At 47.5% G+C, this 25,672-nt stretch overlaps 2 protein-coding genes, 1 long non-coding RNA gene and 1 other non-coding gene across 9 annotated transcripts in view; 3 read left to right on the top strand and 1 right to left on the bottom strand.

Moving 5' to 3' along the window:
- The window catches only part of LOC118214826 (multiple epidermal growth factor-like domains protein 11), an 85,257-nt gene extending 83,296 nt beyond the window's left edge, over window positions 1–1,961 (top strand). Inside the window, exons 23-24 of one of the 2 annotated variants that reach the window (XM_035395080.1) lie at window positions 1,304–1,507; window positions 1,752–1,961. In XM_035395080.1, the coding sequence (XP_035250971.1) occupies window positions 1,304–1,507; window positions 1,752–1,927 (380 nt within the window). In that variant the 3' untranslated portion in view covers window positions 1,928–1,961. The remainder of the gene's footprint in view (window positions 1–1,303; window positions 1,508–1,751) is intronic. The other variant, XM_035395081.1, reaches the window with a different exon arrangement.
- A 3,384-nt stretch (window positions 1,962–5,345) lies between these two features.
- Window positions 5,346–5,952, bottom strand: LOC118215846. The gene is made up of 2 exons (XR_004762901.1): window positions 5,821–5,952; window positions 5,346–5,498 (listed from the first exon to the last, which is right to left on the bottom strand). It is a non-coding gene; the product is annotated as an uncharacterized LOC118215846 (long non-coding RNA).
- Window positions 5,953–5,984: 32 nt separating this feature from the next.
- Window positions 5,985–6,056, top strand: trnaq-cug. The gene has a single exon. It is a non-coding gene; the product is annotated as a tRNA-Gln (tRNA).
- Window positions 6,057–8,279: 2,223 nt separating this feature from the next.
- Window positions 8,280–25,672, top strand: part of dennd4a (DENN/MADD domain containing 4A) — a 59,611-nt gene continuing 42,218 nt past the window's right edge. For 4 of the 5 annotated variants that reach the window (XM_035396150.1, XM_035396152.1, XM_035396153.1 and 1 more), the window contains exon 1: window positions 8,280–8,508. In XM_035396150.1, the coding sequence (XP_035252041.1) occupies window positions 8,504–8,508 (5 nt within the window). In that variant the 5' untranslated portion in view covers window positions 8,280–8,503. The remainder of the gene's footprint in view (window positions 8,509–25,672) is intronic. The other variant, XM_035396151.1, reaches the window with a different exon arrangement.

The raw sequence follows: 25,672 nt of genomic DNA on the forward strand, positions 1-25,672 counted from the left end.
ACAGAAAAGCAGGTTTCAGGGGAAGCAGGTTTTAGTAGAATATATAGTTTTTAAGATTAAGACCAGAGACTCATGACCCTACAGGGGACAATAATGAATTGTTGGGTCTTAGATACACAGGTATATTTAGTCACATGTGAATGTGCCCACTGAGTTAAACTTTCTGCTAGGAAGGGCAGTATTCACCAAACGACAGACACATCCACTGAATATGAGTGAGTCATGGCTCTCATTCAGTCTGGAGTCTTCATAAACATGTAGTACGCGTAATGCAGTAACGGTTAGAATCCTCAGTGGCTCTGCGTTTGGGTCAGGATGCCCAGACTGATTTAAAGCTCCCCAGCCTGCCAAAGAAGCCGTAACCATGACATTGCACATGCAGTGTCTGAAGCCAGCACGTGCCATGCCGAGCCACGCGGTTTGGCTGAGAAAGGTCTTTGTGAGGCGTCCTGCTGATGGGAGTGAATGATGACACTTGTGCTTGTTACTCACACATCTCTCTTTCTCCCTCTCTTTCTCTCAGCAGGCCAGGCTGTTCCCCTGGAGATTGGCACTGTCCCCCCTCTCCCTGCACCCCAATACTGTGTGTTCCCCTGAAGGTGTTCCCACATGGGATGCATACCCGAGAGGTCACATCCTTTACTTGAAGGAATCGCCATTGTCCTTCTGTCTCAGTTCCTCAGTCTATGTAAACCTTTTTTTGCTCCACAGATTGGTGTTTATGACATTCAGGCTGTTGTTACTGAGGCCTTGGTTTGGAGATTAAACTGTGGTTGTGCTTTTCTTTACAGCTCTGGATAAAGGGGTAATGATATTTTCAAAGAGTAGGGGTGGTCAGATTCCTACTAAACTGAACATCTGGCCACCTAATCACCTTCTTCACCTGACTGACTACACAATATTTTGATTTCCCTACCCACTTTGATTCCTCGGGTAATTACTGCAAAAGAGGTACACCTGGTCAAATAAAGATTACATTTATGTTGTAACACTGAAATATGAACTTGCAATTGACTAAACCTCCCCAAATAAAGCTAAAAACTTCTTTACACCATTATTCAGTGGCACTGGTGCTATAAGGTGAGGTTCTGTAAGGGGTACTGCCCCAGAACACCGGAATGTTCATTTTCACTTTTCCTTTCAGTGACAGTACTGCCCTGGAGCACTGCAGTGCTGATACACATATGCACACTGTGGCTTTAATGCCTGTCCCTGGAATGACCTCCGGCTCCTGCCCGTCTCCCCCTTCCAGCCGAGCCCTTCACGCGAGCGTGTCCTTTTGTGTGTCGTCGCCCTCTCCCAGATTACATGAAGGGCTCCATGTGCAGCTCCAGCACCTGCTCCCTGAACAGCGAGAACCCCTACGCCACCATCAAGGACCCGCCCGGCGTGGCCTGCAAGCACACCGAGAGCAGCTACGTGGAGATGAAGTCCCCCACCCACCAGCTGTCCTTCTGCTCCTCCGCCACGCCCACCCCCACGGCCACCAAGAACATCTACGACGTGGGTCAGTGGGGGGGCCAGGGGTGTGGCAGGGCAAGGGGCCCTGTTCTAGGGCCATTGCAGGGGCAGGGGATGAATGAGCATTGTTGCAGATTTCCACAGGGCTGACTAATTTATCTCTTTCTCTCTCTCAATTTCTCTCTCTCTCTCTCTCTCCCCTTTCCCCCATTTTATTCTCTTGAGCTCTCTCTTCCTTCTACTTTCTTTCCTCTCTCTCTCCCTCTGTCTGTGGCTCCTCTGTGTCTCAGAGCCCACGGTGAGCGTCCTGCAGGGAGGAGGCGGGATGGTGCCCAGTTTCCCCCAGGACCCCTACGACATGCCCCGCAACAGCCACATCCCCAGCCACTACGACCTGCTGCCCGTGCACCTCAGCCCCACCCACTCGCCCCCGCCCCCAGACAGCCCCCCCAGCTCCCTGCTGTAGGGCAACCGACCCCCCACGGAGACGCTGCTGGCCTTCCCTGCTGCTGATTTCACAGACAGGGCCCCCTCCGCCCCCCCCCCCCCCCCCCCCCCCAACTCTGCCCCTGGCCAGCACCACACTCTCTCCTTCACCGTACCACGACTGTGAGCCCCCAGGTAGTCGTTGAGCAGGTGTGGAGTGTCCAGCGGCCAGCTGAAGCTCCTCTGCCTCTCTCTAGCGGTCTTTGTTTACATTACTCATCCAGCGATGAGGGCCACCTCCTGATGGAACTCTGACACCAGCGACATTTTCTCTTTTTTTTCACAAAGACAGATGAGCTTTGGACATGCTCCAGTCCGTAATGTACTACAGCTGATCTGAGGAGGGACGGTGGGGGCAGCTAATTGTAAATGAACAGCATGAGCAGCCAGCCCATCTGTGGATCCTGACAGACACTGCACTGCCAAAGCTGAAGGTGCTGTGATCCTACACACCCCTCGCCAAAGGGACAGCATAGATAAAGTGTGAACATGATGAGCCAATAGCCCATAGGACAAGGATGCCCCATTACTGGCAATGACCATTTAGTCTTGTCTACCAGGAAGGAACATGACTGAAACATGGCCTGTTATTTCTAAGCACCAGGAGTGAACATGACCAACCAATTGCCCATCAGTTGTAAAAACCAGGAGTGGATGATGGTGGATCTGGATGCTGCTGTGTGGAAACGTCTTATCAAAGGTCATGGCCGCACTGAGCTTTAATTCTGTACTAAAAGAAGCCCCCTTCTTTCATTACAGACTCAAAAACTTAGTGATAAAGCATGGTTAAACAGAACAAAGTGGCAATGATCTTAATCAGTGAAAACCAGTGCATAAAATGACCAGAGTTGGATTTCTGATCTTTTTTTAAAACCTTTTTTATTAGTTTACATAAATACAACTCAAAGCAGATAGCTTTCTTTTCTCTTGGGAAGATGTTTTTTTTTTTTTGTATTTAATGTATTCAGTAATTGATTTACTTAAATTAGTGATAGTGAATTTTGTTAGTGAGAGGCTTAAACAAACAAAAAAGCAAGCATGGCCAAAAAATGAGTGCTCTATATAGTTAACTGAAACATAAATATATTTCTCCATGTGCTCAGACATCTGCATTTTTAAAGATAAAAGGGAAAAGCTCTGTGTGACTGGACTGCTATGGTTGCCAAATTATTGTCTGAACGGTACTGCCCACAGAAAATGATCTTTTAAAAAAGGAACGATGTAGCATAGTAGTATTCTTTATAAAGGACAAATGGAGGAAGCTCATTAAAATCTTTTAGAATTAATAGTGTTATTTTCTTTGATAAATGTAATGGCATAGGTAACGTGTTTAATTTAGATCAAAATTCTTTAGCACGAGTAGCAATTCCAATTCACATCTTCAAGAAGCAATAACATGTTGACAATCATATACATGCAGACTTCATTCAAGTCCATAGCAAACAACAGTCAATGTATGTCTGTGAATTCAGGTTTGTGTATGAATTTCTTGTGCATTGAAAGAGAAAAGGGGAGTTGATACCAGATGCTGTTAATTCCCGTGCTGCTTGATGTTTTCTTTAATAAAATACAAAATAAAGTTGCCATAGCTCAGGGTAGTAATGTGAAATTTATTTTCTAGCAAAGATGGTTGTGGTTTGTTTGCCCTCATGATAGGCAGTTTTTTCCTGTCTTTCAAAAAAAAAAAAAAAAATAATAATAATAATAATAATAATAATAATAAAACAAAATAATAATTTTTAAAAAAAGTATATATATATATATGTACTGCACCATTTTTCTATTTTGTTTTGTTACTGAAGAATGTTTATCTGTGGCACCTTCATGTTTTCTTAAGTACCACACTATTTCACTGACAGACAGTTACTGATTACTGCTCTGAATTATTCTGATATTCCTCACTATAATAACAGAATCACTAACATATCATATAACTTGATTTGTATTATTTCTAAATTTCACGATCACCGATCTGACTGCTAGGTGCTCTAACAACCTTACATCTTTGTTTTTCTCATTGGGCGTCACTTGGAGGGGGACAGCTTTGTTTCTGAGAGACATCTTGTTTTCTCTGCAACCGGACATCTGCTTCGGAGACTGGAAGTGGTAGGCAGTGAATGGAGAGTGCCACATTGGTGTCTGGCCGCATCACACCAAGCGGCTCTGAGATTAGAGAAGAGGAACTGGCAGGGTTCCATTTAAAAAGTCACCTTTTCTCATTATTTGATGACAGTCCCATGCTTGATTCCCAATGGGAAAGATTTCTAAAATGCATTGCCAAATTCACTTTTAAACACTCTGTATTCCAGACTCATGCTGTATAATTACAGATGCAGAGGTGAGGGGATAAAGCTACAGCAGGTGGATCCTGGAGACCTCTTTTCACAACAGAGCTGCACTTTCAAATGATCCTTTTTCAGGATTTCAGAATTCAGTCAGTTAATTCAATTACTGATTACTGGGACACATTTTAATTTGTAGCAATTTTAGATCATACCAGAAAATATTCTCCATTCATTACTCCGAAAAATCATTGTGAATAACAAAATCTGTTGACATAGGCCCACTACATGATGCCATGAGGCCCAGGAGAAAATGAGGTACTCATTTGTCAAGCAGTGAACCCACCTGATTCAAGCCTATGGGCACTGTATTCCACCATAAAATGTTTTTGTATTTCTCGTATACATCATGAGCATTGAAGTGTTTTCTTCTTCCCATTGCAGAGTTTTTTTTTTGTTTGTTTGGTTTTTTTTTTCCTCAGTGGATTTTCTTCCCACTGGGGAGCTTTTCTTACCTCACAGGATTTTGTGGGTTCAAGATCACTCTGGCCAATTTTCCCTATTTCGTGTTTCTGTCAGGGATCTTTGTGGCAGTGTCTGTGCAATACAAATAAAATTTAATTGAATTACATTGAAGACCACAGGATTCTACCGTACTCCACTCTGGATGGCCTTCTACCACACAGGTACCACATCAGTGTGATAGGAGACAGGTATTTTCCCATTTGTGCTATGCTGTTAAATGAATGCCATGCCAAGCTCAGCTAGGCAGATGGGGGCCTTCAATTGCACAGCACACACTCTACCAATGAGCAACAGTCACCTCAGGATACCTTGTTATTTTACATGGTTACAAAGCAGGTAAGTTGAAAAATTTGATTCTCTTTTGCAGTGATGATATGGGGTAATAACAGTGGGCAGATTTTAAAGGGAAGGTGTAGCCAATCAGATGTAGGGAATGATTAGGTCACCAGATGTAGTTTGGTGGGAATGTGACCAGGACACCGGCTTAATCCCTTTAACTGTCAAGACATGTTTTTCAGCTGGACTGCTTTTAAGTCAGATGTGTTCTACCATTTGGGTGAGCAGACAATTAAAACTGATACTTGTTTTGAAAAGGTTATTGGGACCTTTAATGAACACAATGAGTCCAGGATCATCATATCCACACAGTACTGTGTCCCCATCACTGTACTCGGGCATTGGAAAGCCATGTTGGTCCATAGTGGAGTGGTTTTCTTGCTTGGTTTTCTAGGTCTGGCACAGAGACTGTAAAAAATATAAGGAAATTCATGGGCTTAGTCTGAGCAGATAGACGGGAAACAGATACAAGTGGAGTGAACAATTCGAGAACGGAGAACAACATTCGGACTGAACGTTTTACGGGTGAAACATGACAGTAGAGCACGTGTTATTTAAACACAACTATTCGCTGTCTTCAAATTTGCAATTATGCACTGTTACCAGCTTAAACCACAATAGCTAGTCGGCGGAGTAGGCTATATATATTACCAAACTGTAATGCTCTAAACGGCATTTTAGCTACCCAAGTACCTTAGCAAGCTTAGCCTACGTTAGAACCAGTGCTTACGTCTGCCAGGACTGTCGGTAGCTGTATTGCTAGTTTTGCTTTATAGCTAGATTTTTCAAGCAGCAATGTTATTTACAGAAAGATGTATTTATCGCTTGGTATTTAGTTGATTTCATACTTCCGTATTTTTTCTTAGTGACGAATGACCCGCTTTCAAACATGTCGGTTCCATGGTGTAATGGTTAGCACTCTGGACTCTGAATCCAGCGATCCGAGTTCAAATCTCGGTGGAACCTGCGTTTTTAGAGCAACATGACACTACTTCTAATGAATTACTCAAAACACTCAGGATATGCATTACAGGCGCAGTTATATAGCTACTGCTGTTGTCGACATATAGAATTGAATTGAAATGACTATCTGAACTGGCGCCCTCCAGCAGATGTCAACATTGAGCAACATTATATAGGTATTCCATCTAATCAACGATCACAGAAGCAGTTCTCCCACCAATCTTCCCACCCCCAATCCACATAATTCTTAGAGTTAGCATTAAGACTTGGTGAGGGGATCCTGGATTATTGTGTGGACCAGATAATTTATGCTGCCTTTGTGTTGTAGTGGCCTTTGTGTTAAAATGTTTTCACAACTCAGTCATGCAGCTGGATGTAAGTTTTCAATTTTTTTGAGTATAAGAGTATTTTAATATTTTTTATTTACAAATGTCATGTAAAAATCATTACAGAATGTGTGCCATTCTCAGTGTGCATTCTGTTGTTTACCTACAGTGCAGTAAAATGCTATGTTTTCCAAGGCTGTATTACATGGAAAGATGGGGCAGATTGGGAAATGATTCAGTTGACCTTAGACCTTTTACATAATTTTGCATCTACACAGACAGAGAAAAACAGAAAGGCCGTGTCCGAAACAGCATGTTTGCCTACTATTGAGTATACAAGTTGCAGATAAGTTGTACACAATTTATATCCTGAATAATTGGTAAGTGTGCTGATTTGGACATGGCCAACGTCTTATGTGTGCATCGTGAAAATGGCAATGTGAACGGAAAAGTACCAGTGAGCAGTTCTCAGTCTGGTCATCTGATCAACCACTGATGTAATTGGTTTAATAATCCCTTCCTTTCACCTCAACTGATGTGAATTTAATGTTCATAGTGTTAATTGTCTCCTGTGCATCACCATGATGGATGCTGCATACTGCTAATCCCTTCAGATTAAGAGATTAAGTATTTAAACGTATCATTTAATAATACCAATGGCAATTATTTAGTTCAGCATTTGACTTTGTTAAATGTATTGCTCTTATGTCTGTCTACGATAAGACACTTTGATCTAATTTTTTACATGAAATATGTTTACAAATAAAGTTTGTTGTTTGTTGTTATTCTTCTTCTTATTATTACTATCCATTTGTCCATCCATTATCTACACCCGCTTATCCTGACCAGGATCACGAGGGGTGCTGAAGCCTATCCCAGCATGCAGTGGGCGAGAGGCTATTATTATTATTATTATTATTATTATTATTATTACTGTTGTTATTGTTGCCGTTTTTGTTGTATTATTTTTGGGAAAGAAATGCATTAGTTGCATTTTTTTATTTTAATGGAGTGTTGTTTGAATTACCACATTTTTTGGAGGTTTTTCAGTTGTGTTTTAATCGTCTTCATGACCACAAGGGGGCAAAATTACCCTTTTTATTGTAGCAAACCACAGAAATATGTCATTTGAATGGAACCGTTGAGGAATTTTTCTATTTGCATTATTAGGCACCGGAATTTTTCTATTTGCATTATTAGGCACCAGTATTCACACACACACAAAAAAAACACCATTTAACATTAGACGTAATATCTATTGTTGTATTTCAATAGAGATTTGGTGACTAAATATCTTATTCATCTGATATGTATGACTTTTTGATGTTTATGTGGTAAAACAGATGGTCATTTGGGTAGAGGCCAGTGATTCTCCCTCTTTATATTCCAATGGTGAGTATTAAGATGTTCATATAATCAGTTTATGTAATGCAATATAAGTCGTAAAATGCTACCTAAATGAATCAACAGGACAATCATTCGCCAGACCTCTGTGCTTCAGTGTCACTGCCATACTGCTCATAACATTATTAGAAAAAACATTGCGGTTATTGCTGCACTGTAGTGTTTATTTTTATGAAATCCTTCCCATTTCCTTCATTCTCTCTCTCTCTCTCTCTCTATATATATATATATATATATATATATATATATATATAAGCATAATTACTTACAATTAGGCCTGGTAATAATAATAATAATAATAATAATAATGATAATAATAATGATAATAATAATAATAATAATTTTCTAAATCCAAAAGGCACTGTTAGCATAATTACCTATATATAACTGACGGCTAAGCCGCACATTATTTCTGCTCCTGTGGTATTATGGAGAATCTTGCATAGCATCGGCTTGAGCAAAGCCCCCCTTTCATAAGTGTGTACGAAGTGTGACAGCCAGGTCCACTCCCGTCACAAGACACGGTGCGCCTAGGATTTCCATCACAACCAAAATGGCGGAGTAAAGAGACGGTTGGGCATCACGTTGAACTGGGCACGTTTTGTTGTAGTGTTTAATTGAATGTTATATTTTTAAAAAAGAAGACCCGGATAATGTAACTGTGCTTGGACCCGAACATACAGACGCCGTAACAGGACACATATCTTGCGCGTAAGTAGAATGATGTAAGTAGGATGCTGACCGTTGTTTGCGATGGCTGGCTAGTTAGTCTAGCCAACCGCTATTTTGATGGGCAGACTAACCTAGCTATCTAAGATTGGACTCGTCACTGAAACATATTCAGCGAGATAGCCGGTTTGCTAAGTATTCAGCTGGCCTAGTATTTCTAGTTAAATGGTGAGATCTATTAGATCTATTATATTTTTATATACAATCTCCAATTTCCCTGTGAATGGGCTGTTGGACTGAGGGATTAGAGAACATTATGGCACACTTGCACCGGCCAGCTGTACGATAGTGTGGACTAAATTAGACTACATGATGTAGCCAGCAAACTCATGTTAGCTATGTCATACTCAAAATATAACGCTACTATACTCCAAATTTATGTTTTTAAAAAAGTTACACCAGTCTGATAACTGGAGCTCATTTTCCAATCGCTACAGTTTTGGGATAAATTGAACTCACTCGATTTACTAGCTGGCTAATGTTCGTGATGATCTAACGCTAGAGAGCTATCGATTGTGTTTTGGGAGGCTGTTTATTCTGTTTTTTCAGTAACTATTGCGCTGTGAATTACGGATAGCAATAACTGCACAAGTAGTGTTGCGTAATTAATTTCGCGTTAATCAACTAACGTCATCTTGTTCATTAAGTTATCATAATTATGTCATATCGTACATTATCTAAATAGCATCAACAGCCTTAGACTACTTTGTGTACGCATTATTGGTATTGAATTCTATTCTGGTTAACACAATTCACTACTAGCCACCGTGTTAACGTTAGTCTATGTTAGCTCGTTACTTGGTTGTAGTTCCAGTCACTACTGACAGATTGTCGGTTAAAATGTTTTGATAAATAGCTAAAGCTTACTTTATCATTCTTAGTTGATAAAACAAAATGATTGGACGTTACTATCGGCCAGTTGATTCCGGCTATGCAACCTCTAATTTACTGTCTAAACGTTTGATTTCCATTTCAGCTATTCCTACGTGCTTCATAAACGGGTGTAAACGCGGTTATTGTAAATTGATCCTATTGTTCTGATTCCAATTTGAACCGTGAAGTTGTGTGACAGTACGACACTGGCCATGACAGTGCTGCACGGACTTGGTTTAGCTCTGTCTTGGTTTTCCCGGTGGTTTGTGACTTTGTAGCGCTGCCTTTAGTTATGCAAGTGAGTGGAATGTCCTGCTACATAAGTAATTTCGTGGAATATGGGGGTTGTCGGGAATGTGCGCTTATTTCAATATTGTTCAAGGCAACCAGTGTTTGGCCACGAGGAGGGCAGTGACCACCTACCGTGTGGTTCCATCTGCAGATGTGGAATCACACGGTTATAGAATTTAATTATTCAATATATATGTGAGAGAATATGTAAGCGATATATAAGAGAACACTGGTTCTCACCACAATGATTAAAAACTCCCAACACTTGTCTGACAGATCAGAAACGCTCTTCAGGAGGCTGATGTGGATGTTTCAGATGAGTCTGTGGAAGAGTTAGCTGAAAAAACAGGATAGCCAGGTCACAGTTCAGTACACCAAGAAGTACCTAAGAGTCTGCAGAGCTCTGGAAAAGGGTCTTGTGGACAGATTCACTTGTATCAGAGTGATAGCAAGGATCTGCCCAAGCTCCAAAGCACCCCCCGCCCCTCTCCCCCCAATCTGTGAAATGTGGTGGTGGGAGTGAAGTTCACCCAAATGCCTCCAAACTCATTGGACGGCACTTCACCTTGGAGCAGGACCATGAATTTGGTTGGATCTGACTCGATAAGATGGTTCTCTAAACTTCTAAATTCACCCTGCTGTTGCCAACAGTCATATCATCATTAGACAAGTGAGCCAGTTCCAGTGGCAGACATGCAATTCTGAAACTGTAACAGTTCCTCTACCATGTTTCACAGATGAGGTGGTACACTTTGGGTCATGAACAGTACCTTTCTTTCTCCACATGTTGCTCTTTCCATTACTTTGGTACAGGTTAATACTTGTCTGATCTGTCCATTAGACTGTCTTCCAGAACTACAGTTTTCACCCGAGCAGTCTGTAGTCATGTTCTCTTGTTTGTTCAGTAGATCTGCAGTATGTGAATGCCTGCCGAGAACATGAATCACAACCAGATTATTCAAAATAAACACAAATTGAGTTTATTTTCATTCATTCCCATTCATGTATAACATCTTTCAGATGCATTTGATAGCTCAATGGATACGTTCTGTATGAATATTAAGCATTGCAATGTTGGAAGTACATTTGTTAAATGCATTGCATATTTTCTAAGCAGTGATGCTGGAGGCTGGGATAAGATTAAGCAAGAAGTCTGGTGCCTCTTTTATAAAATGTCCGTACACGCGGATTTGATCCTGAATTCAGTAGATTTGATCTTACACGAAAATTGACATGCAAATTGATTCGCCTCGAAACAGACGTGGAAACGTTCTTTGGAGTTTGCAAACTCCAGAGTATGCATACAGACTTTTTCTTGCCTATGACTTAAACCATTTTTTTTCCAGACAAGTGAATATTTTGTCAGTCCACTTACATATGAGAATGTATGGGCTACCTAACCATGTATGCGTCAGATATATTTTTGTGATATGCGCTGTAAGGCTCAATGTTGTGCGCCATTGACTAGGCTATTGCAGCACTTGCTGTTGACAAGTGTGTAATCCTTAGTGAAAAACAGAATAGCCTGAAAACTACAACAACAGTAATAAAAATTCATGCCTTTATGGATTTAAAACTTCCAGAAACAAAAGATATAAATATGGTTATATATCAATTTTATGTCGTAACAATGGTTTCGCAGGGAGTAGATGGCAGAAACCCGACCATATTAGGATATTTGAGGGCGTTAACTGGGTAACGCTCTCAAATAATAACTCATAATAATAATTTAGAGTTTTAGAGAGCTGGCTGAAGTTTAATGGAGCAGCTTCATTGTATCAGTTAGTATTGACAGGCCAGTCAGACAGCCAGGGTACCCACAACACGTGCTTGTGAGGCAGTGATTCCAGCTGATGGCCATACAGCTGTGGGAGAGCCCTTTCCTGCATCCCCCCTCATGCACTGAAATACGCATCAGCACACGCGTTGCCGGCCTGTGGAGAAAGGCGTGCTTCTGTAAGACATGCTGGCGTGCTGGGGCAGGGGCTGGCCTCGTCACGGGCACTCTGGGATTGCATCAGTGAGAGGCGTGTTGTTTTGCAGTCTGCGATGCTTTGCTGCGGTTTCTGCAGCCTCCACGGCGGAGGGCGTTTTGGAGAGGCGCGAAGCATTTCTCACCGGATTCACTCGAGCTCTCTGATGCCACTCTCCGCTGTGATCTGGCAGCCCCTGGTGGCATAGCCTGCCGAAAGCCTCGGTAAATCGTGCCATCTTAAGCGGCCAGTCAGCCCTGCACCGCGTCCCGGGGCCTTCTAGGGAAAGTGCGGTGAGCGTGAGCGACGGGGTAGGAACAGATAAAAGTGTCGGTCGCCCTCCTGCCCGTTCCTAATGTAAACACCCATACCACAGCAAGCAGGACCACACTCAGAGATCAGAGGCCGGGAGGGTCCAGTGTGGCTAATGTAAGACAGGTGGCCCCAGTGACACTGCTGTCGCCCTAGCCCTTCCCCACTGGGTTTAGTGCCTTTCACTGAGCTAGCGATGAGGCTAGCCCCAGCCCCAGTCTGTTTACATTGTGGACTGCATGTATGGAGCCTGTGGAGGTTCTTCAGAGGCCCGCCCTAGTGCAGATTCCACAGCTGTGAGCAGGATGGTAGAGAGTGGAGGAGTACTGGCCCTGTAAATGGGGAAGCACATCAGGAAAAATGCTTTGAAGGCAGCAGTCCGTTAAAATGAACTCTGAGCACATAAATGTTTTAGCAAACAGGAAATTTAAAAAAACATCTGTCACGGTGATGAGACATTTCAGTTATTAAATAGGGCCGAAATCTCTGATGGAATGTTTTACATTACGTCAGTTCTGTATAAAATTTTGAAGGTCTTACAGCTTTCAGAAGATGGCGTTTTTAATTCTGTTGTTATTAATACATCCTGTAAAACCTGCTCATTGCTCCAGACACATTTATATCAAGATAATGTTGCAGGATGTTACAAATGGATGAGTAAGCATGAATGCCCAGAGATGGAGAAAGCCTAAAGAGCTTTCTGTCCACTGCATTTCAAAATAAGGGCGGAGTGTAGATAAAGGCATTAGAGAATTGGAACCTTGCTAATCAAACCAGACTTTGTGAAATATTTAAGACTTCGTTATACTTCTCTGCTGGAACTAATCCGGTTTACATTCTCACAGGCAGTAAGAAGGCTGCAAACATCAATTAAACTCATAATGGGTGTATCTGCAGCAGGATTGTCTCTGAGCCCTGCTCAATGAGATGTGTGTATTGTGTTGTGTTAGACTGCCAATGTTAGCATGGCTCATTAGATATGGGTGGTGAAAAGAGTTTGGGCCAGAGGTGGTTTGCTGATGATTTAATACACCACTAGCATCAGTGAGTTGTTATATTGACATTGACAGCAATAATAAAAAGGTAAATATGCAATGGAGATCCATGCTATGGTCCTCTAATTGGCCTACAGAATCCATTTTGGCTTTGTGTCTTTATAACACCAGTTTTCTGTAACATCACTGAGCGCCTTTGGTCACCATTGTTAATTAGCCAGTTTGATAAAACAGAGCCCCAAAGTTGTCTTCCTCATCCACTCCAGCCAGAGTGCAGCATTTCAGTGAGCCCATGGCTTTGGAGATTCAGTCATAGAGGGCGTCGTAGATGCCTCCCAGACACAGAAAGATTGCCTGAGATTTTCAGCCCTATGCTCAACTGGCCCTGAGTAATTGCAGAGCTTCAGGCTCCAGAAATTACCTTGTTCCTTGGCCTCCTTGTTCTCTCTCTCTCTCTCTCTCTCTCTCTCTCCCCGCCCCCCCTCCCTGTCAGTCTCTTTATTTACCGGTTTATTTAAAGGTTCTCCTCACTCCTCATTGTTCTCAGAGGTATGTGCTGATCAGCACCTGCGTTTAATCATCCAGTAAAGGGGCCAGGTTGCCAGTGGGATGTGGGGATTGGCTGTCAGTTTTCTTTCCTAAGAGAGACTGTAATTCTGAGCTTTCTCTGGCGCAGAAAGTGCAGATCCCTGCGTGGGAGGAAAGCTCGGGTCTTTAATGAGACCTAATTGCTTCCTTTGCGATTATCAAACTTTTTGATTTAATTAACATACCAGGATCGAGGAGGCGGGCCAAGTTGATCATAGACCTCAACCATGATTATATTTTAATGTATATGTGTTTGAAATGCATTTCACGATATTGCTATAGTGTGTAGAAAATAGGACGTTTATTAGGTCTGAGCGATCAGTTGCACTCCGGTTAGTCGCGTAGTCAAAGAACTAAAAATGAAGAAGAGGAAATGGAACGGTGTTAAAAAGTGAAATAATAAATGGAAACAGCTGCCACAACGCAGTAAGCTCCCCGCTGAAGAGGGAATTGTGGGATCCAGAGGGGAGCAGGCGGCTGGGGAGACTCGTCTTTCATGCCCCCGGGGGCTGAGCCTCCTGGTGAGGCTCTCCCTGGGTAGCGTGGGCCGTCTTCCAGCGTTGCCACAGCTGGTGATTCATGCTTTTCGGTTACAGCCCTGGGGCCTGGATCAGCGTAGCTCAGCCTCAGAGCAGCGCTCACTTCCTCTGCAAGGGTTTGTGGGCGTGGAGGAGGAAAGGGCGTGGGGGGGGGGTCTGGCGGGGGCGGGCAGCGTTGCGTGCCGCGTGCCGGAGCGGCCCCCGTCTCTCCCCCCGGTCTCGGTTTGCCTCAGAGCCGAGCGTTTGGCGGTCTGCGGCCTGGCAGCCGAGCAGCGGGTTAGCGCAGTCTGGGCGCCGGGGAAGGGCGTGGCCGCCGAAAGGGAGCAGCGCTGCGTGAGGAATGTGCGGAGTCAGGAGCGGTTCGGGACTGTGTTTGTTTCCCCTTCAGTGGCGCCGCTCGTGGTGGGCTTCGAAAGTCCCGCTCTCCCATTGGAGGAGCACCTGGCTCTTTGGAGCCTGCTGGGTGAGGTGGAGCCTGCTGTGCTGATGCAGGCACCAGATGTTGAGGAGATTATCTGCTGTGATGCGCTGGTCTCAGTCTGCTGCACAGTCACCAGCACCCCCACTGTGCCTGCGCACAACTGCAGCTGTGACTCACTGCAACTTACCTCTGCCTGTCCGGGGCCAGAGTGTCTGAGAGACATGGATGAAACTTTTTCAGCGACTGAGATTATGGCTTCGTCGGAGGCAGAAAAGCTTTGCTTTCATTTTTTAAATGCCCGTTTTGAGAGCCGCTGATTTATGAGTCCATTATTATGAAGTCTAATGTGACTTCTCCAGCAGTTAACTGTCATTTTGCAGTGTTGAGGTACAGAGCTGGAATGTTCCAGATCGCGGTTAGCGGCCCTTTGGGCTTTGCTGTTGCGTGCCCGGCGGGCTGATAGAGCCTGCGCGCAGCGCTGGAAGGGCAGGTGCTGGTGCCAGCGCACCGTTAGTCACCGCCGCGCTTTGGGAGCCGGTACTGCAGCAGGCGCTAGCAGGCGGGGCGCCGCGGAGAGCAGCGAGCGGGGCGCGATGTTCCCAGTGTTCTCACCGTCTGCGGGATCCTGCTCGGGCCAAGGACGCCGCAGAAAGAGAAACAAATTATCCCCAGGGCGGAGCGCATGGCGTGTCAAACGCGGTCAGGCGGAATGGGGAATGAGCGCTCCGCTCCCTCTCTGACATATTTGTCCCTGAGACTCAGAGCTTTCATTGTGTCTGTGCTCTCTAAAGCCACGGCGGTGAAGAACTCCAGCTAACTCGTCCTGGGGAGAGCAGTGCCTCACAAGGGAAAAACCTCTGAACATTTGTCAGACACTGCTGACACACAAAGAATGTTGATGAAGCCTTCATTTATACTCCCAAACTTTGTTTACAGCTTTTCTCTGCCCCATTTTTTCATTGCAACCATATTACACTATCCAGAGAATTCCTTACATGCTGTTCATATTGCTACAGCTAGGTATTGAAGCAATGCAGGTTACGCGTTTTGATTAAGTAAGGGTACAACAGCGGTCTCCCTCCTGAGCATTGAACCTACACCCCCAGAAATACAAGCCCCAGGTACCATGCTGGAAGACTGAACCAATTTCACAGGGAGACCGCAGGCACATAAATGACCAGAGGGGTCACTAGTGAGTAATGCCCAGCCCTGAAACCCTCCCTCATTGGGTGATGTTGTTGCCTATTAAATATCACCCAGCAGGATTCCTAGGCACAGTCAGCACCAACTAGACATGAACTTTTGCACCAGCTAGGCCTATGTGGCAAGTAGAGGAGCTTGCCTTCTATTTTTCGGGTGAAGCAGAATTGAATGTTCAAATAAAAATCTTTGTTTGGAAAACAACGTTGACAAAATGACTTTTTCAAAGGCAGAGATGGTTGTGAACATTATAAAGAGTAGTTGCAGAAGTCACTCACTTTGTTTACCCCATTGTGTACCCACAATGCACTTCATTCGAGCTGGTTCCTGCTGCTCAGAGAGTCTGTGGAGTGCTGAAGATCAGCGGGGCCTTTGAAGGAGAGGCCCTTCTCATACACATTCCGGGGTGCTTGTTTCCCCTGCTCCGCGTCGCTGTCATAGCAGGTGAAGAAGTGCAGTGGGAAATGGCAGGGCTATTCGTCATTAGGAGGTAATAACTGCTTTCACAGCTCTCTCCGCAGGGTATCCCAGCTATTTAAGGATGAACTGGATTTTCCTGTACATATGTACTGTGCCTTCTGGCAAAGTGCCTAATGACACTGCAGAGTTGTGGTATATTAAAATGTCAAATTTTATTGTAATCGCGCGCACAAAACGTGTATTGTTCATTTGGCTTTAGCTCATAATGTAGGCTACATGTCTAAAATAGTGACTGGCAGCCGGTTGGCCTCGGGTGGTTTAATTGTAGTTTTCATCTTCATAGGCTTTAGTGCTTATTTTCTGTTTGCTAAACAGTGGCATTTGACTGTTTTTACTCACTGTATCTTTTGGTGTATTCAGAACCATTCTCACATTCCTTCATACGGCAGTGAAATAGCTTCATTCAAAGCTATTGTTTAAAACACTTTGAATCTGGAAGAGCAATTAATGAACAATTTTTCCAAATGTTCTTTTTTTCCTCCTCTATATTTTAGATGTTTTAGCCTTAGGTGTTGCTTGGTTGCCAGAGCTATGGCACATAGTGGTACTTGGCCCAGTCCGTTTCCCCTCCGCCTGCCATGATCCCAGTTTGGGGATTCCAGTCTGCTGTCAGGCCATACTATTTACTGAGTCAAAACTCATTACAGCAGTGCCCTACACAAGGAATTTTTTTTTTTTTTCAAACCGAGAACCACAGGCGGGCAGTCCTGTTCGAACAAGTTCTCAGCCCGGGAGACCACATGCGTTGATTGCTTTGCGGTTTCTTCTACGGGTGTCTGTCAATCATTCAGTTCGCTCTAGTCATACAGTCAAGTCACTCCACACTCTTCCTTATTTCTAATGGGCGCTTCCTGTATGTCCTGTCTGCTGTGACACAGGCAGTCATAGTGCAGAGTGGGCTGCATCCCACCTTTGGGCAATTCCGTGGTGGTGGGAGCAAGGGTGCCCTGTACTTCCCCCGTGCTGTCACCTTTTGACGATGTTTTATGGTATTCTTTTCAGTCAAATAAAATTTCAGGTACTTTTTGCTAATTCACAGTCATCTTGGGCCATTTAAAGGTTGTTGTGGAGCCGGTACATTGAAAAACCGGCCTGCCCTAAATGTAAAGGAGCGCGCCGTGTTGGGATGTGTGTTTAAGGGGAAGATCACGGGTGTTGTGCGGCTCCTAAAGCAGGGTAATCCTATCCAGGAGGGAAGGCTCAACCTTCCCTTTATCCAGCGCTGTGTGGGGTGTGTGTGGGGGGAAGGGGTGAGGGAGGGCAGGCGACTGTCTGTCCAGCGCAGACGTCCTGGCACTGGGACAGTGCTGCTGGCGAGTTGGACGCTAGACGCCAGGTCAAAGCTGCCTTTGCGCGGGCAGGAGTACGGCGGCCTGGGCTTGATGAGCTCGTCCCTGCAGCTCCCTGCATTCTCTCTGCAGGGTTACCTGCAGCTTCTGCGGGAATGTTTGATTTCAGACACGTTTGTTAGCTTAGCTTAGGGCCTCCTCAATGACCTGTGACTCCATGTGCAACATTCTGTTACCCACATTTGGTCCAAAACAGCATTTTCACACCCAGCGCTCCCCCCGCGCCCCGGTCGCATGCTGGTGTGCGGGTTTCACACATTTTTTACCACACAGGAAGCACATGCTTCTCGATGGCACACGGGACTGGGGCCTACAGAGACCAGCCCAGAGCACAGTCAGCACTCGGCCCAGAGCACAGTCAGCACTCGGCCCAGACACAGTCAGCGCTCAGCCCAGAGCACAGTCATCACTCAGCCCAGAGCACAGTCAGCGCTCAGCCCAGAGCACAGTCAGCGCTCAGCCCAGAGCACAGTCAGCACTCAGCCCAGAGCACAGTCATCACTCAGCCCAGAGCACAGTCAGCACTCAGCCCAGAGCACAGTCAGCGCTCGGCCCAGACACAGTCATCACTCAGCCCAGAGCACAGTCAGCGCTCAGCCCAGAGCACAGTCAGGGCTCAGCCCAGAGCACAGTCATCACTCAGCCCAGAGCACAGTCAGCGCTCAGCCCAGAGCACAGTCATCCCTCAGCCCAGAGCACAGTCAGCACTCAGCCCAGAGCACAGTCATCACTCAGCCCAGAGCACAGTCAGGGCTCAGCCCAGAGCGTAGTCAGCGCTCAGCCCAGAGCACAGTCAGCGCTCAGCCCAGAGCACAGTCGGCGCTCAGCCCAGAGCACAGTCAGCACTCAGCCCAGAGTACAGTCAGCGCTCAGCCCAGAGCACAGTCAGCGCTCAGCCCAGAGCACAGTCATCACTCAGCCCAGAGCACAGTCAGCACTCAGCCCAGAGCACAGTCAGCGCTCAGCCCAGACACAGTCATCACTCAGCCCAGAGCACAGTCAGGGCTCAGCCCAGAGCGCAGTCATCACTCAGCCCAGAGCACAGTCAGTGCTCAGCCCAGAGCACAGTCAGCGCTCAGCCCAGAGCACAGTCAGCACTCAGCCCAGAGCACAGTCATCACTCAGCCCAGAGCACAGTCAGCACTCAGCCCAGAGCACAGTCAGCGCTCGGCCCAGACACAGTCATCACTCAGCCCAGAGCACAGTCAGCGCTCAGCCCAGAGCACAGTCAGGGCTCAGCCCAGAGCACAGTCATCACTCAGCCCAGAGCACAGTCAGCGCTCAGCCCAGAGCACAGTCATCCCTCAGCCCAGAGCACAGTCAGCACTCAGCCCAGAGCACAGTCATCACTCAGCCCAGAGCACAGTCAGGGCTCAGCCCAGAGCGTAGTCAGCGCTCAGCCCAGAGCACAGTCAGCGCTCAGCCCAGAGCACAGTCGGCGCTCAGCCCAGAGCACAGTCAGCACTCAGCCCAGAGTACAGTCAGCGCTCAGCCCAGAGCACAGTCAGCGCTCAGCCCAGAGCACAGTCATCACTCAGCCCAGAGCACAGTCAGCACTCAGCCCAGAGCACAGTCAGCGCTCGGCCCAGACACAGTCATCACTCAGCCCAGAGCACAGTCAGGGCTCAGCCCAGAGCGCAGTCATCACTCAGCCCAGAGCACAGTCAGTGCTCAGCCCAGAGCACAGTCAGCGCTCAGCCCAGAGCACAGTCATCACTCAGCCCAGAGCACAGTCGGCGCTCAGCCCAGAGCACAGTCATCACTCAGCCCAGAGCACAGTCATCACTCAGCCCAGAGCACAGTCGGCGCTCGGCCCAGAGCACAGTCAGCGCTCGGCCCAGAGCACAGTCATCACTCAGCCCAGAGCACAGTCATCACTCAGCCCAGAGCACAGTCATCACTCAGCCCAGAGCACAGTTGGCGCTCAGCCCAGAGCACAGTCAGCGCTCGGCCCAGAGCACAGTCAGAACTCAGCCCAGAGCACAGTCAGGGCTCAGCCCAGAGCACAGTAATCACTCAGCCCAGAGCACAGTCAGCGCTCAGCCCAGAGCACAGTCAGCGCTCAGCCCAGAGCACAGTCAGCACTCAGCCCAGAGCACAGTCATCACTCAGCCCAGAGCACAGTCATCACTCAGCCCAGAGCACAGTCAGCACTCAGCCCAGAGCACAGTCAGCGCTCAGCTCGTGTCGACGGGCGCTCACGTGTCAGCCGTACGGATAGCGCGTCTCTGGAATGAGAAAATATACTTTCCCTCTCCACCACATGTTCCTCTCCCCCTGGAGCACTCTGCTGCGTGACACACACGGGGAGGGGGAGCCGCTGACCGCCTGCCCTTCTCCAGATAACCAGGAGCAGATGCCGGACCAGATGGGATTCTTACCCTGATTTGTTTTTTCTCTCCCCCGCTTAGCTCGGCGCGGCTCGAACCCGTCTCAGCACGGCCCTGTACGTGTCACTGAGGTCATCATGGCCCAGGGTCCCCAGGGAAGCGTTCTGTAGGGGGCTGTAGGGGGCAGCCAGCGCTCGGACTCCTGGGGCAGATGCGGAACCGGCCCCTGTTGATTTTAACACCCCCTGTGCGCAGAGGCGGGGCCGCAGGGGCCTCTGCTTCCTGTTTCAAATTCCTATCCTCCTCCCCTCTGCTCTCTCCTGTGAGCACCATCTGTGCAGGATGCGTTACCGCGGCGATTCCATGTGCTGGGGCCCTGTAACAGAAGAGGACGTGGGCAGGGTTTGTTACCACGGCGATGCCATGTGCCAGGGTGCTGTAACAGAAGAGGACGTGGGCAGGGTTTGTTACCACGGCGATGCCATGTGCCAGGGTGCTGTAACAGAAGAGGACGTGGGCGGGGTTTGTTACCACGGCGATGCCATGTGCCAGGGTGCTGTAACAGAAGAGGACGTGGGCAGGGTTTGTTACCACGGCGATGCCATGTGCCAGGGTGCTGTAACAGAAGAGGACGTGGGCGGGGTTTGTTACCACGGCGATGCCATGTGCCAGGGTGCTGTAACAGAAGAGGACGTGGGTGGGGTGCGCTACAGCGGCGGGGTGCGTTACAGCTGCGGGGCGCTGTAACAGAAGAGGACGTGGGCGGGTTTCGAGAGGGTGGCAGGCTGTTAACAAGTTTTAGTTCTTCACTTCTTGCTGTTTTATTTTCGGAGTGAATTTGCACAACAAAATCTGTGCCCGGTCGGGAGACGCGAGAAGGCGAGGAGAATCGGAGATTAATGGCAAGAGCAGAGCGGAGGCGGACAGTGAATAGCAATGCCTCTGTTTGTACATACTGAGCTGCCAGAGTCAGGCTCATATAAATGTGTTCTGCTGTGCGGTGGCCATGCCACAGGAAGACCAGTGCGCAGACAGGCTGGTGCTCTGCTGTAGCTTTGCGGCACACTCGTCTGCACACCGCAGCGCTGCAGCCGCTCGGTTCTCTCTGTGTAAACGGCTGTGGGAAGGGCCTCCCACGAGTCACGGCGCAGTCTGGTGAGAAATACCTCGGCCGTTCCGGGTTTATGACGCTGACCGCACTCTCCCGTGCGGCTGTCGTTGCTGTGTGTCAGAAATCAGCGGTGTGCTTTATCTCTGCTTTATCACTGTTCCGCGCTTGATGGAAACACTTCTGACTGGTCCCTTAGAGGAGAGGGGCCGTGGAGAGGGGCCAGGAGAGGGGCCGGGAGAGGGGCCGTGGGAGAGCACACCTGGCGCACGACTCGAGCTCTCTGTTCACATGGCAGGTCACGCTCCTGTTCTTCGTTTTCCCAGTTTCACCCACACGCGCGCTCGCACACGCTCCCTTCACGGTTATAGCAGCCCGGTCCTGCTGTTCTTCTGGTTCCTATGGAACGTTTGCGCGGTCGCGGGGAATGCGGGCCGCTGATTGGGTCCAGCGTGGGGCCCCTCTGTTCACCTGCGAGCCCGCGCCTCTCCTTTCCCTGTAGCTAACATTATTAACCAGCTTATGCAGAGCAGGGCTGGCCTCACTCTACACCCTGAGGAACCATTTTATGATCAGAGCCCTGCACATCAAACAGCCCCTTCAGACATGGTTCCTTTTCTTTACACAGTTAAGCACCGCAGGCTGCTATTGGATGACCTTTTAAAAGTCCGCTTAAAACGAAGGAACGCTTACTTCAATGCGCAGGCATTGATATTTACGGTCTATAACATGAATGCGGTTGTGAACCCATTGTCCTGACGTAAAGTAGCTTTCTTCTCAGAGTGCTGCAGTCACAGTTTGTGTTGTTTGCATTGAAGGATTTGAAGATGGAGGCCAGCTAGTTTACACACACAGGCCGATGGCTTTGATATGTCTTCTGTTGGGGGAGGGGCTTTCTTGAGCCCCTGGACTGGCACACTGTGGGGAGTTTAGAGAAGGCTCTCCCTCTCTCTCTCTCTCTCTCTCTCTCTCTCTGTGTTAAACAGAGCTTCTAATCCTCCCTCTAATGAGCTAAGTAAATAACGGAGACGTGCGGGCTGTTCTGAGACCTCTAAGTGCTACGTTTTCTCAGCGCACCTAAAGCTTTGAATAATTCAGCACGGCATGCATGTGCATCCCAGCTAGTGTGAAGCCTTAAAGAGACATCGCTGGCCTTACAGGGAGAGGGGGAGAGCTTTCTTTTTAAGGTAGATACACAAAGACTCTTCTTTGTCTTCCTTTGGCTGAACAGACACCTCCATCTGCAGCTCTGAATAATAACCAGTTCCTCTCCAGACTCAAACGCTTACACCAGTCAACCCTCTTTGGTTAAATGTTATTTAAAGCCTCTGAGTGTGTGTGTGTGTGTGTGTGTGTGTGTGCATGTGTATGCATTCGCACATACGGTTTTCGTGTGCAGATGCTTTGAACTCTGGCCTTGTTGCTATTGGATATTGGTAAACATTTTTTAAATATCTCCCAGTCCTTGGCGTGGTGTGTGTGTGTGTGTGGGGGGGGGGGGGGGGGGGGGGGGTCTGTGTGAGTCTGTTAATTCAGTTTCTTAATGTTTGATTTGTGTTCAAAAACTGGGCAAGTCTCAAACAAGTTTGCGCTTTTAAATCTAAATAAGCCATTTCAGCTCTGTTGTCGATGTTAAACGGCATTGCCTAATGGTCTTCTGGTTACATGCTTTCCTGTCTGCGGTGAGTTTGAGCTTCCTGTCTCGCTTTGGTCTTCGTAGGACCTTGAAGAGGAACACCTTCTTCCCCCTTAAGGGCGAAGGGACTTTGAGCATCAAACTTATGGAAGCGCTCCTGGGTGGGGTGGGGGGTGGGGGGTGTAATGATACATACGCATCCCGTTACTTCCCCATCAGTCTGCACTGAGGAAGCAGAGGCGGCCCCCTCTCCAGTGCTGGTAAATGATGCGTGAGGGTGAGGGGGGGTGGGGGGCACTGGCACACCCAACTGCGCAGCCCACCCATTCGCTGATGGAAACCCCCCCTGAGAATTCAGTAAATACGCTCCGGACCCCAAACAGTCCCCCCGCCTGCTCCCCCACACTAATGGCTCCTCAGTCTGTGACCTCAATATCTCGCACAATTAACTGCCGCTGAACTTCAGCCAACTTTCCCTCTCTCTTTATCTCCGCTCCATCCACCAGCATTTGGGCTTTTCCAAAGACAAGCGGATTTATGTGACAGCTCTGTCTCTTGAGCTGGACGGCCGAAAACTGTGGCAAAATGCGCAGCGCATACCGGCGAGACTGATCCGATAGTTTCTTCAGAGGGGAAAGAGGGAAGGGAGTTTCTCAGAACTCTACATTTAATGAGAATAAAAGATGAAACTTTAAATGAATCTGTCACCCAGCACTCGCGGCCCTCTTTGGCAACGACTTCCCCATATGATTTCCGTTATGTGCGATCTGGGTGCATTTTGTGATGAAAGGGGATGTTTTCTGAGGTAAGTATAGAGGAAAGGGAAGCGTGACCGGGCTGTCCAGCCTGTTACTCAGTCTCTGTGACGTTCCCGTGTGGATTGATGCATTTCCGAAGAACTCGTGACGTGAGGAATCATTGCTGCACAAACGGGGAAATGGGAACTCAAGACAAGTCATTCAGGACACTGTTCAGCCACGGACTGCCTACAGCGTAGAGGACAGCCAGCAGCTAGTGGTCTCTGCTTCTACTGTAAGTCCCGCTGAGCTAGCTTACTAACCGCGGTCCAGCGCAGGAGTCCCTGCAGTCCCTCAGCCATATTCCACAATTATTTCACATTTTAATTAAGTTTGGTTTTAGTCATTGGTAGATTTTTAAATGATATTTAATGCGTGTATTTTTAATATATATATTTTTAAATGGTTCAATATATATACATGATAATGTGTGTGATTAAGAAATGCTTCTATGTACTTGTGTGCAATGTAGCCGCTGCGTAGCAGCCTGTTGGAGGCACCGAAGGTGCTGAACTGTAGGTGTTTGTTTTGTTGAAGCAGGGGTCCTCAGCTGCAGGTCGGTGAGATTCAGAGTGCTTGGGGCGTGAGAGCCAGTCAGCGCGCTGATAATGCACTAATTGATTTCCTGTTCCGCAGGCTGAGCTCAAATTGAAATGACTTCTTTAATCCACTTTATAGTCATCGCTTGTATTTAAAAGGCCCAGTCAGTGCTGCCCTGTCATGTCGTATACCCCGAAGATGAGACTTCATGCCGAAGTCGTGACTCGCTGAGGCCAGAGAGGAGACCGGGGGGATATCACAGAGGGGCGTGGCCTCTGCTCCTCTGGCCTCATTCCCATTCTGTCTCTGCAGCCTGGCCTCCTGGTCCCCACCTGTGTTTGATTAGCCAAGCAGTCCCTGACATTATCCTCATCTCGCAGTTTATTTTCCCTCTTACGCACCATAAGAGGACTGAGTTTTGAGTTTGACCTTCCTTGATACAAGAAAACCAAATGAATGGTACGCACTTGGGTTGTAAGAAGGGGGCTTTGGGTTTAAGTCCCGGTCAACGGGACTGTGTGTGTGTGGAGTTTGCATGTTCTCCCTGTGTTCATGTTTTTGGGCTCTCTTGCAAAAGAGATGTCAATCACAGTGTGACTCCTCTGATTAAATAAGGTATAAACAATAAAAAGTGCATAAATTGGGTCCACTTTTTTACCTGGAGCAATGTGTTGCATTTGAGGGAACCCCTTGTCTGCGGTCAAGTTTCCGCCCGGACAGTGGAAGGCCGGACACCCTCCGCGTCCTGGTGGGAGCGTCAGGCTCAACAGCTCGGGCTGGGCGGCTGCGTGTTTTTCAGTGAAAGTGTTTTTTGGTTTGTGGGCGCGTGCGCGCGAGGTGAACCTCGTCCTTGTTGACATGGCATTGCGCGCGCAGTCGCGTGCGGAGAACGGTAAATACAGCGGCCGTTCACCCTCCCGCTGGCTGCCCCGGTCCTGCACCAGCACTTCTGGGTATCTGTCCCTGTTGTGCAGTTCGCTCAGTGTTTGCAGTCTCCACTCGGTAGATGCGCTTTTGATGTGCTTTGGTTTTTTTTTTTTTTGGCTTTGTCCTCATGAGTTGTTGTGCATCTCAGTTCTGTGTGAATCTGTGCAGTAGCTGCTGTTGTTCAGGTTGCATAGTCCTGCTATTTTTTGTGGAAATCACACACTGTAATTTTCTGCATAAAAATCGTTCAGACATCAAACACTTCCCAGTTACCGGGAAGCTTCCCGACTTGAAAGCTGTGTTTGTCTGCGACTCGCCGACTGCACGGATCAGGTTCTTACTTCAGTTCCGGAAATGTCCGCGACGCCGGGAGCATGGGGGATTTGTCCGTAAGCCTGCCAGCTCACCCGGGGAAGAGTCACCGGGAATTTCATCTTTTCATTTCACCTCTCTGGCATGTGTGAGGGTGCTCAGGATTCTGTGGCGTTGTCATGGTGAGGTTTTGACGTTTCGGCGCTGACGGTGTTGTGGATTATGCCCAGTATATAAAATCCTTTATGTAATCCTGGTTACGTCTGGGCTGTGTGGGCTGTGCTCTTAACTGGCTTCTGCAGCCTGGATTTCTGTGAGAGACGAGCCAGAGCAGGGGAGGAGGAGGAGGAGGATGGAGGAGAGACGGGAGGGAGCAGGAGATTTAAACAAGGCGCGATGGCCGAGGTTTGAGGAAGGGGAGGCGGAGGGAGGTTGTAGCGATTTGGCGGTTTGAGGAAGGAGCGATGGATGTTGGAGGCTGGGGAGGTG

This window comes from Anguilla anguilla, chromosome 16 (assembly GCF_013347855.1).
Source record: "Anguilla anguilla isolate fAngAng1 chromosome 16, fAngAng1.pri, whole genome shotgun sequence".
NCBI classification, from domain to species: domain Eukaryota; kingdom Metazoa; phylum Chordata; class Actinopteri; order Anguilliformes; family Anguillidae; genus Anguilla; species Anguilla anguilla.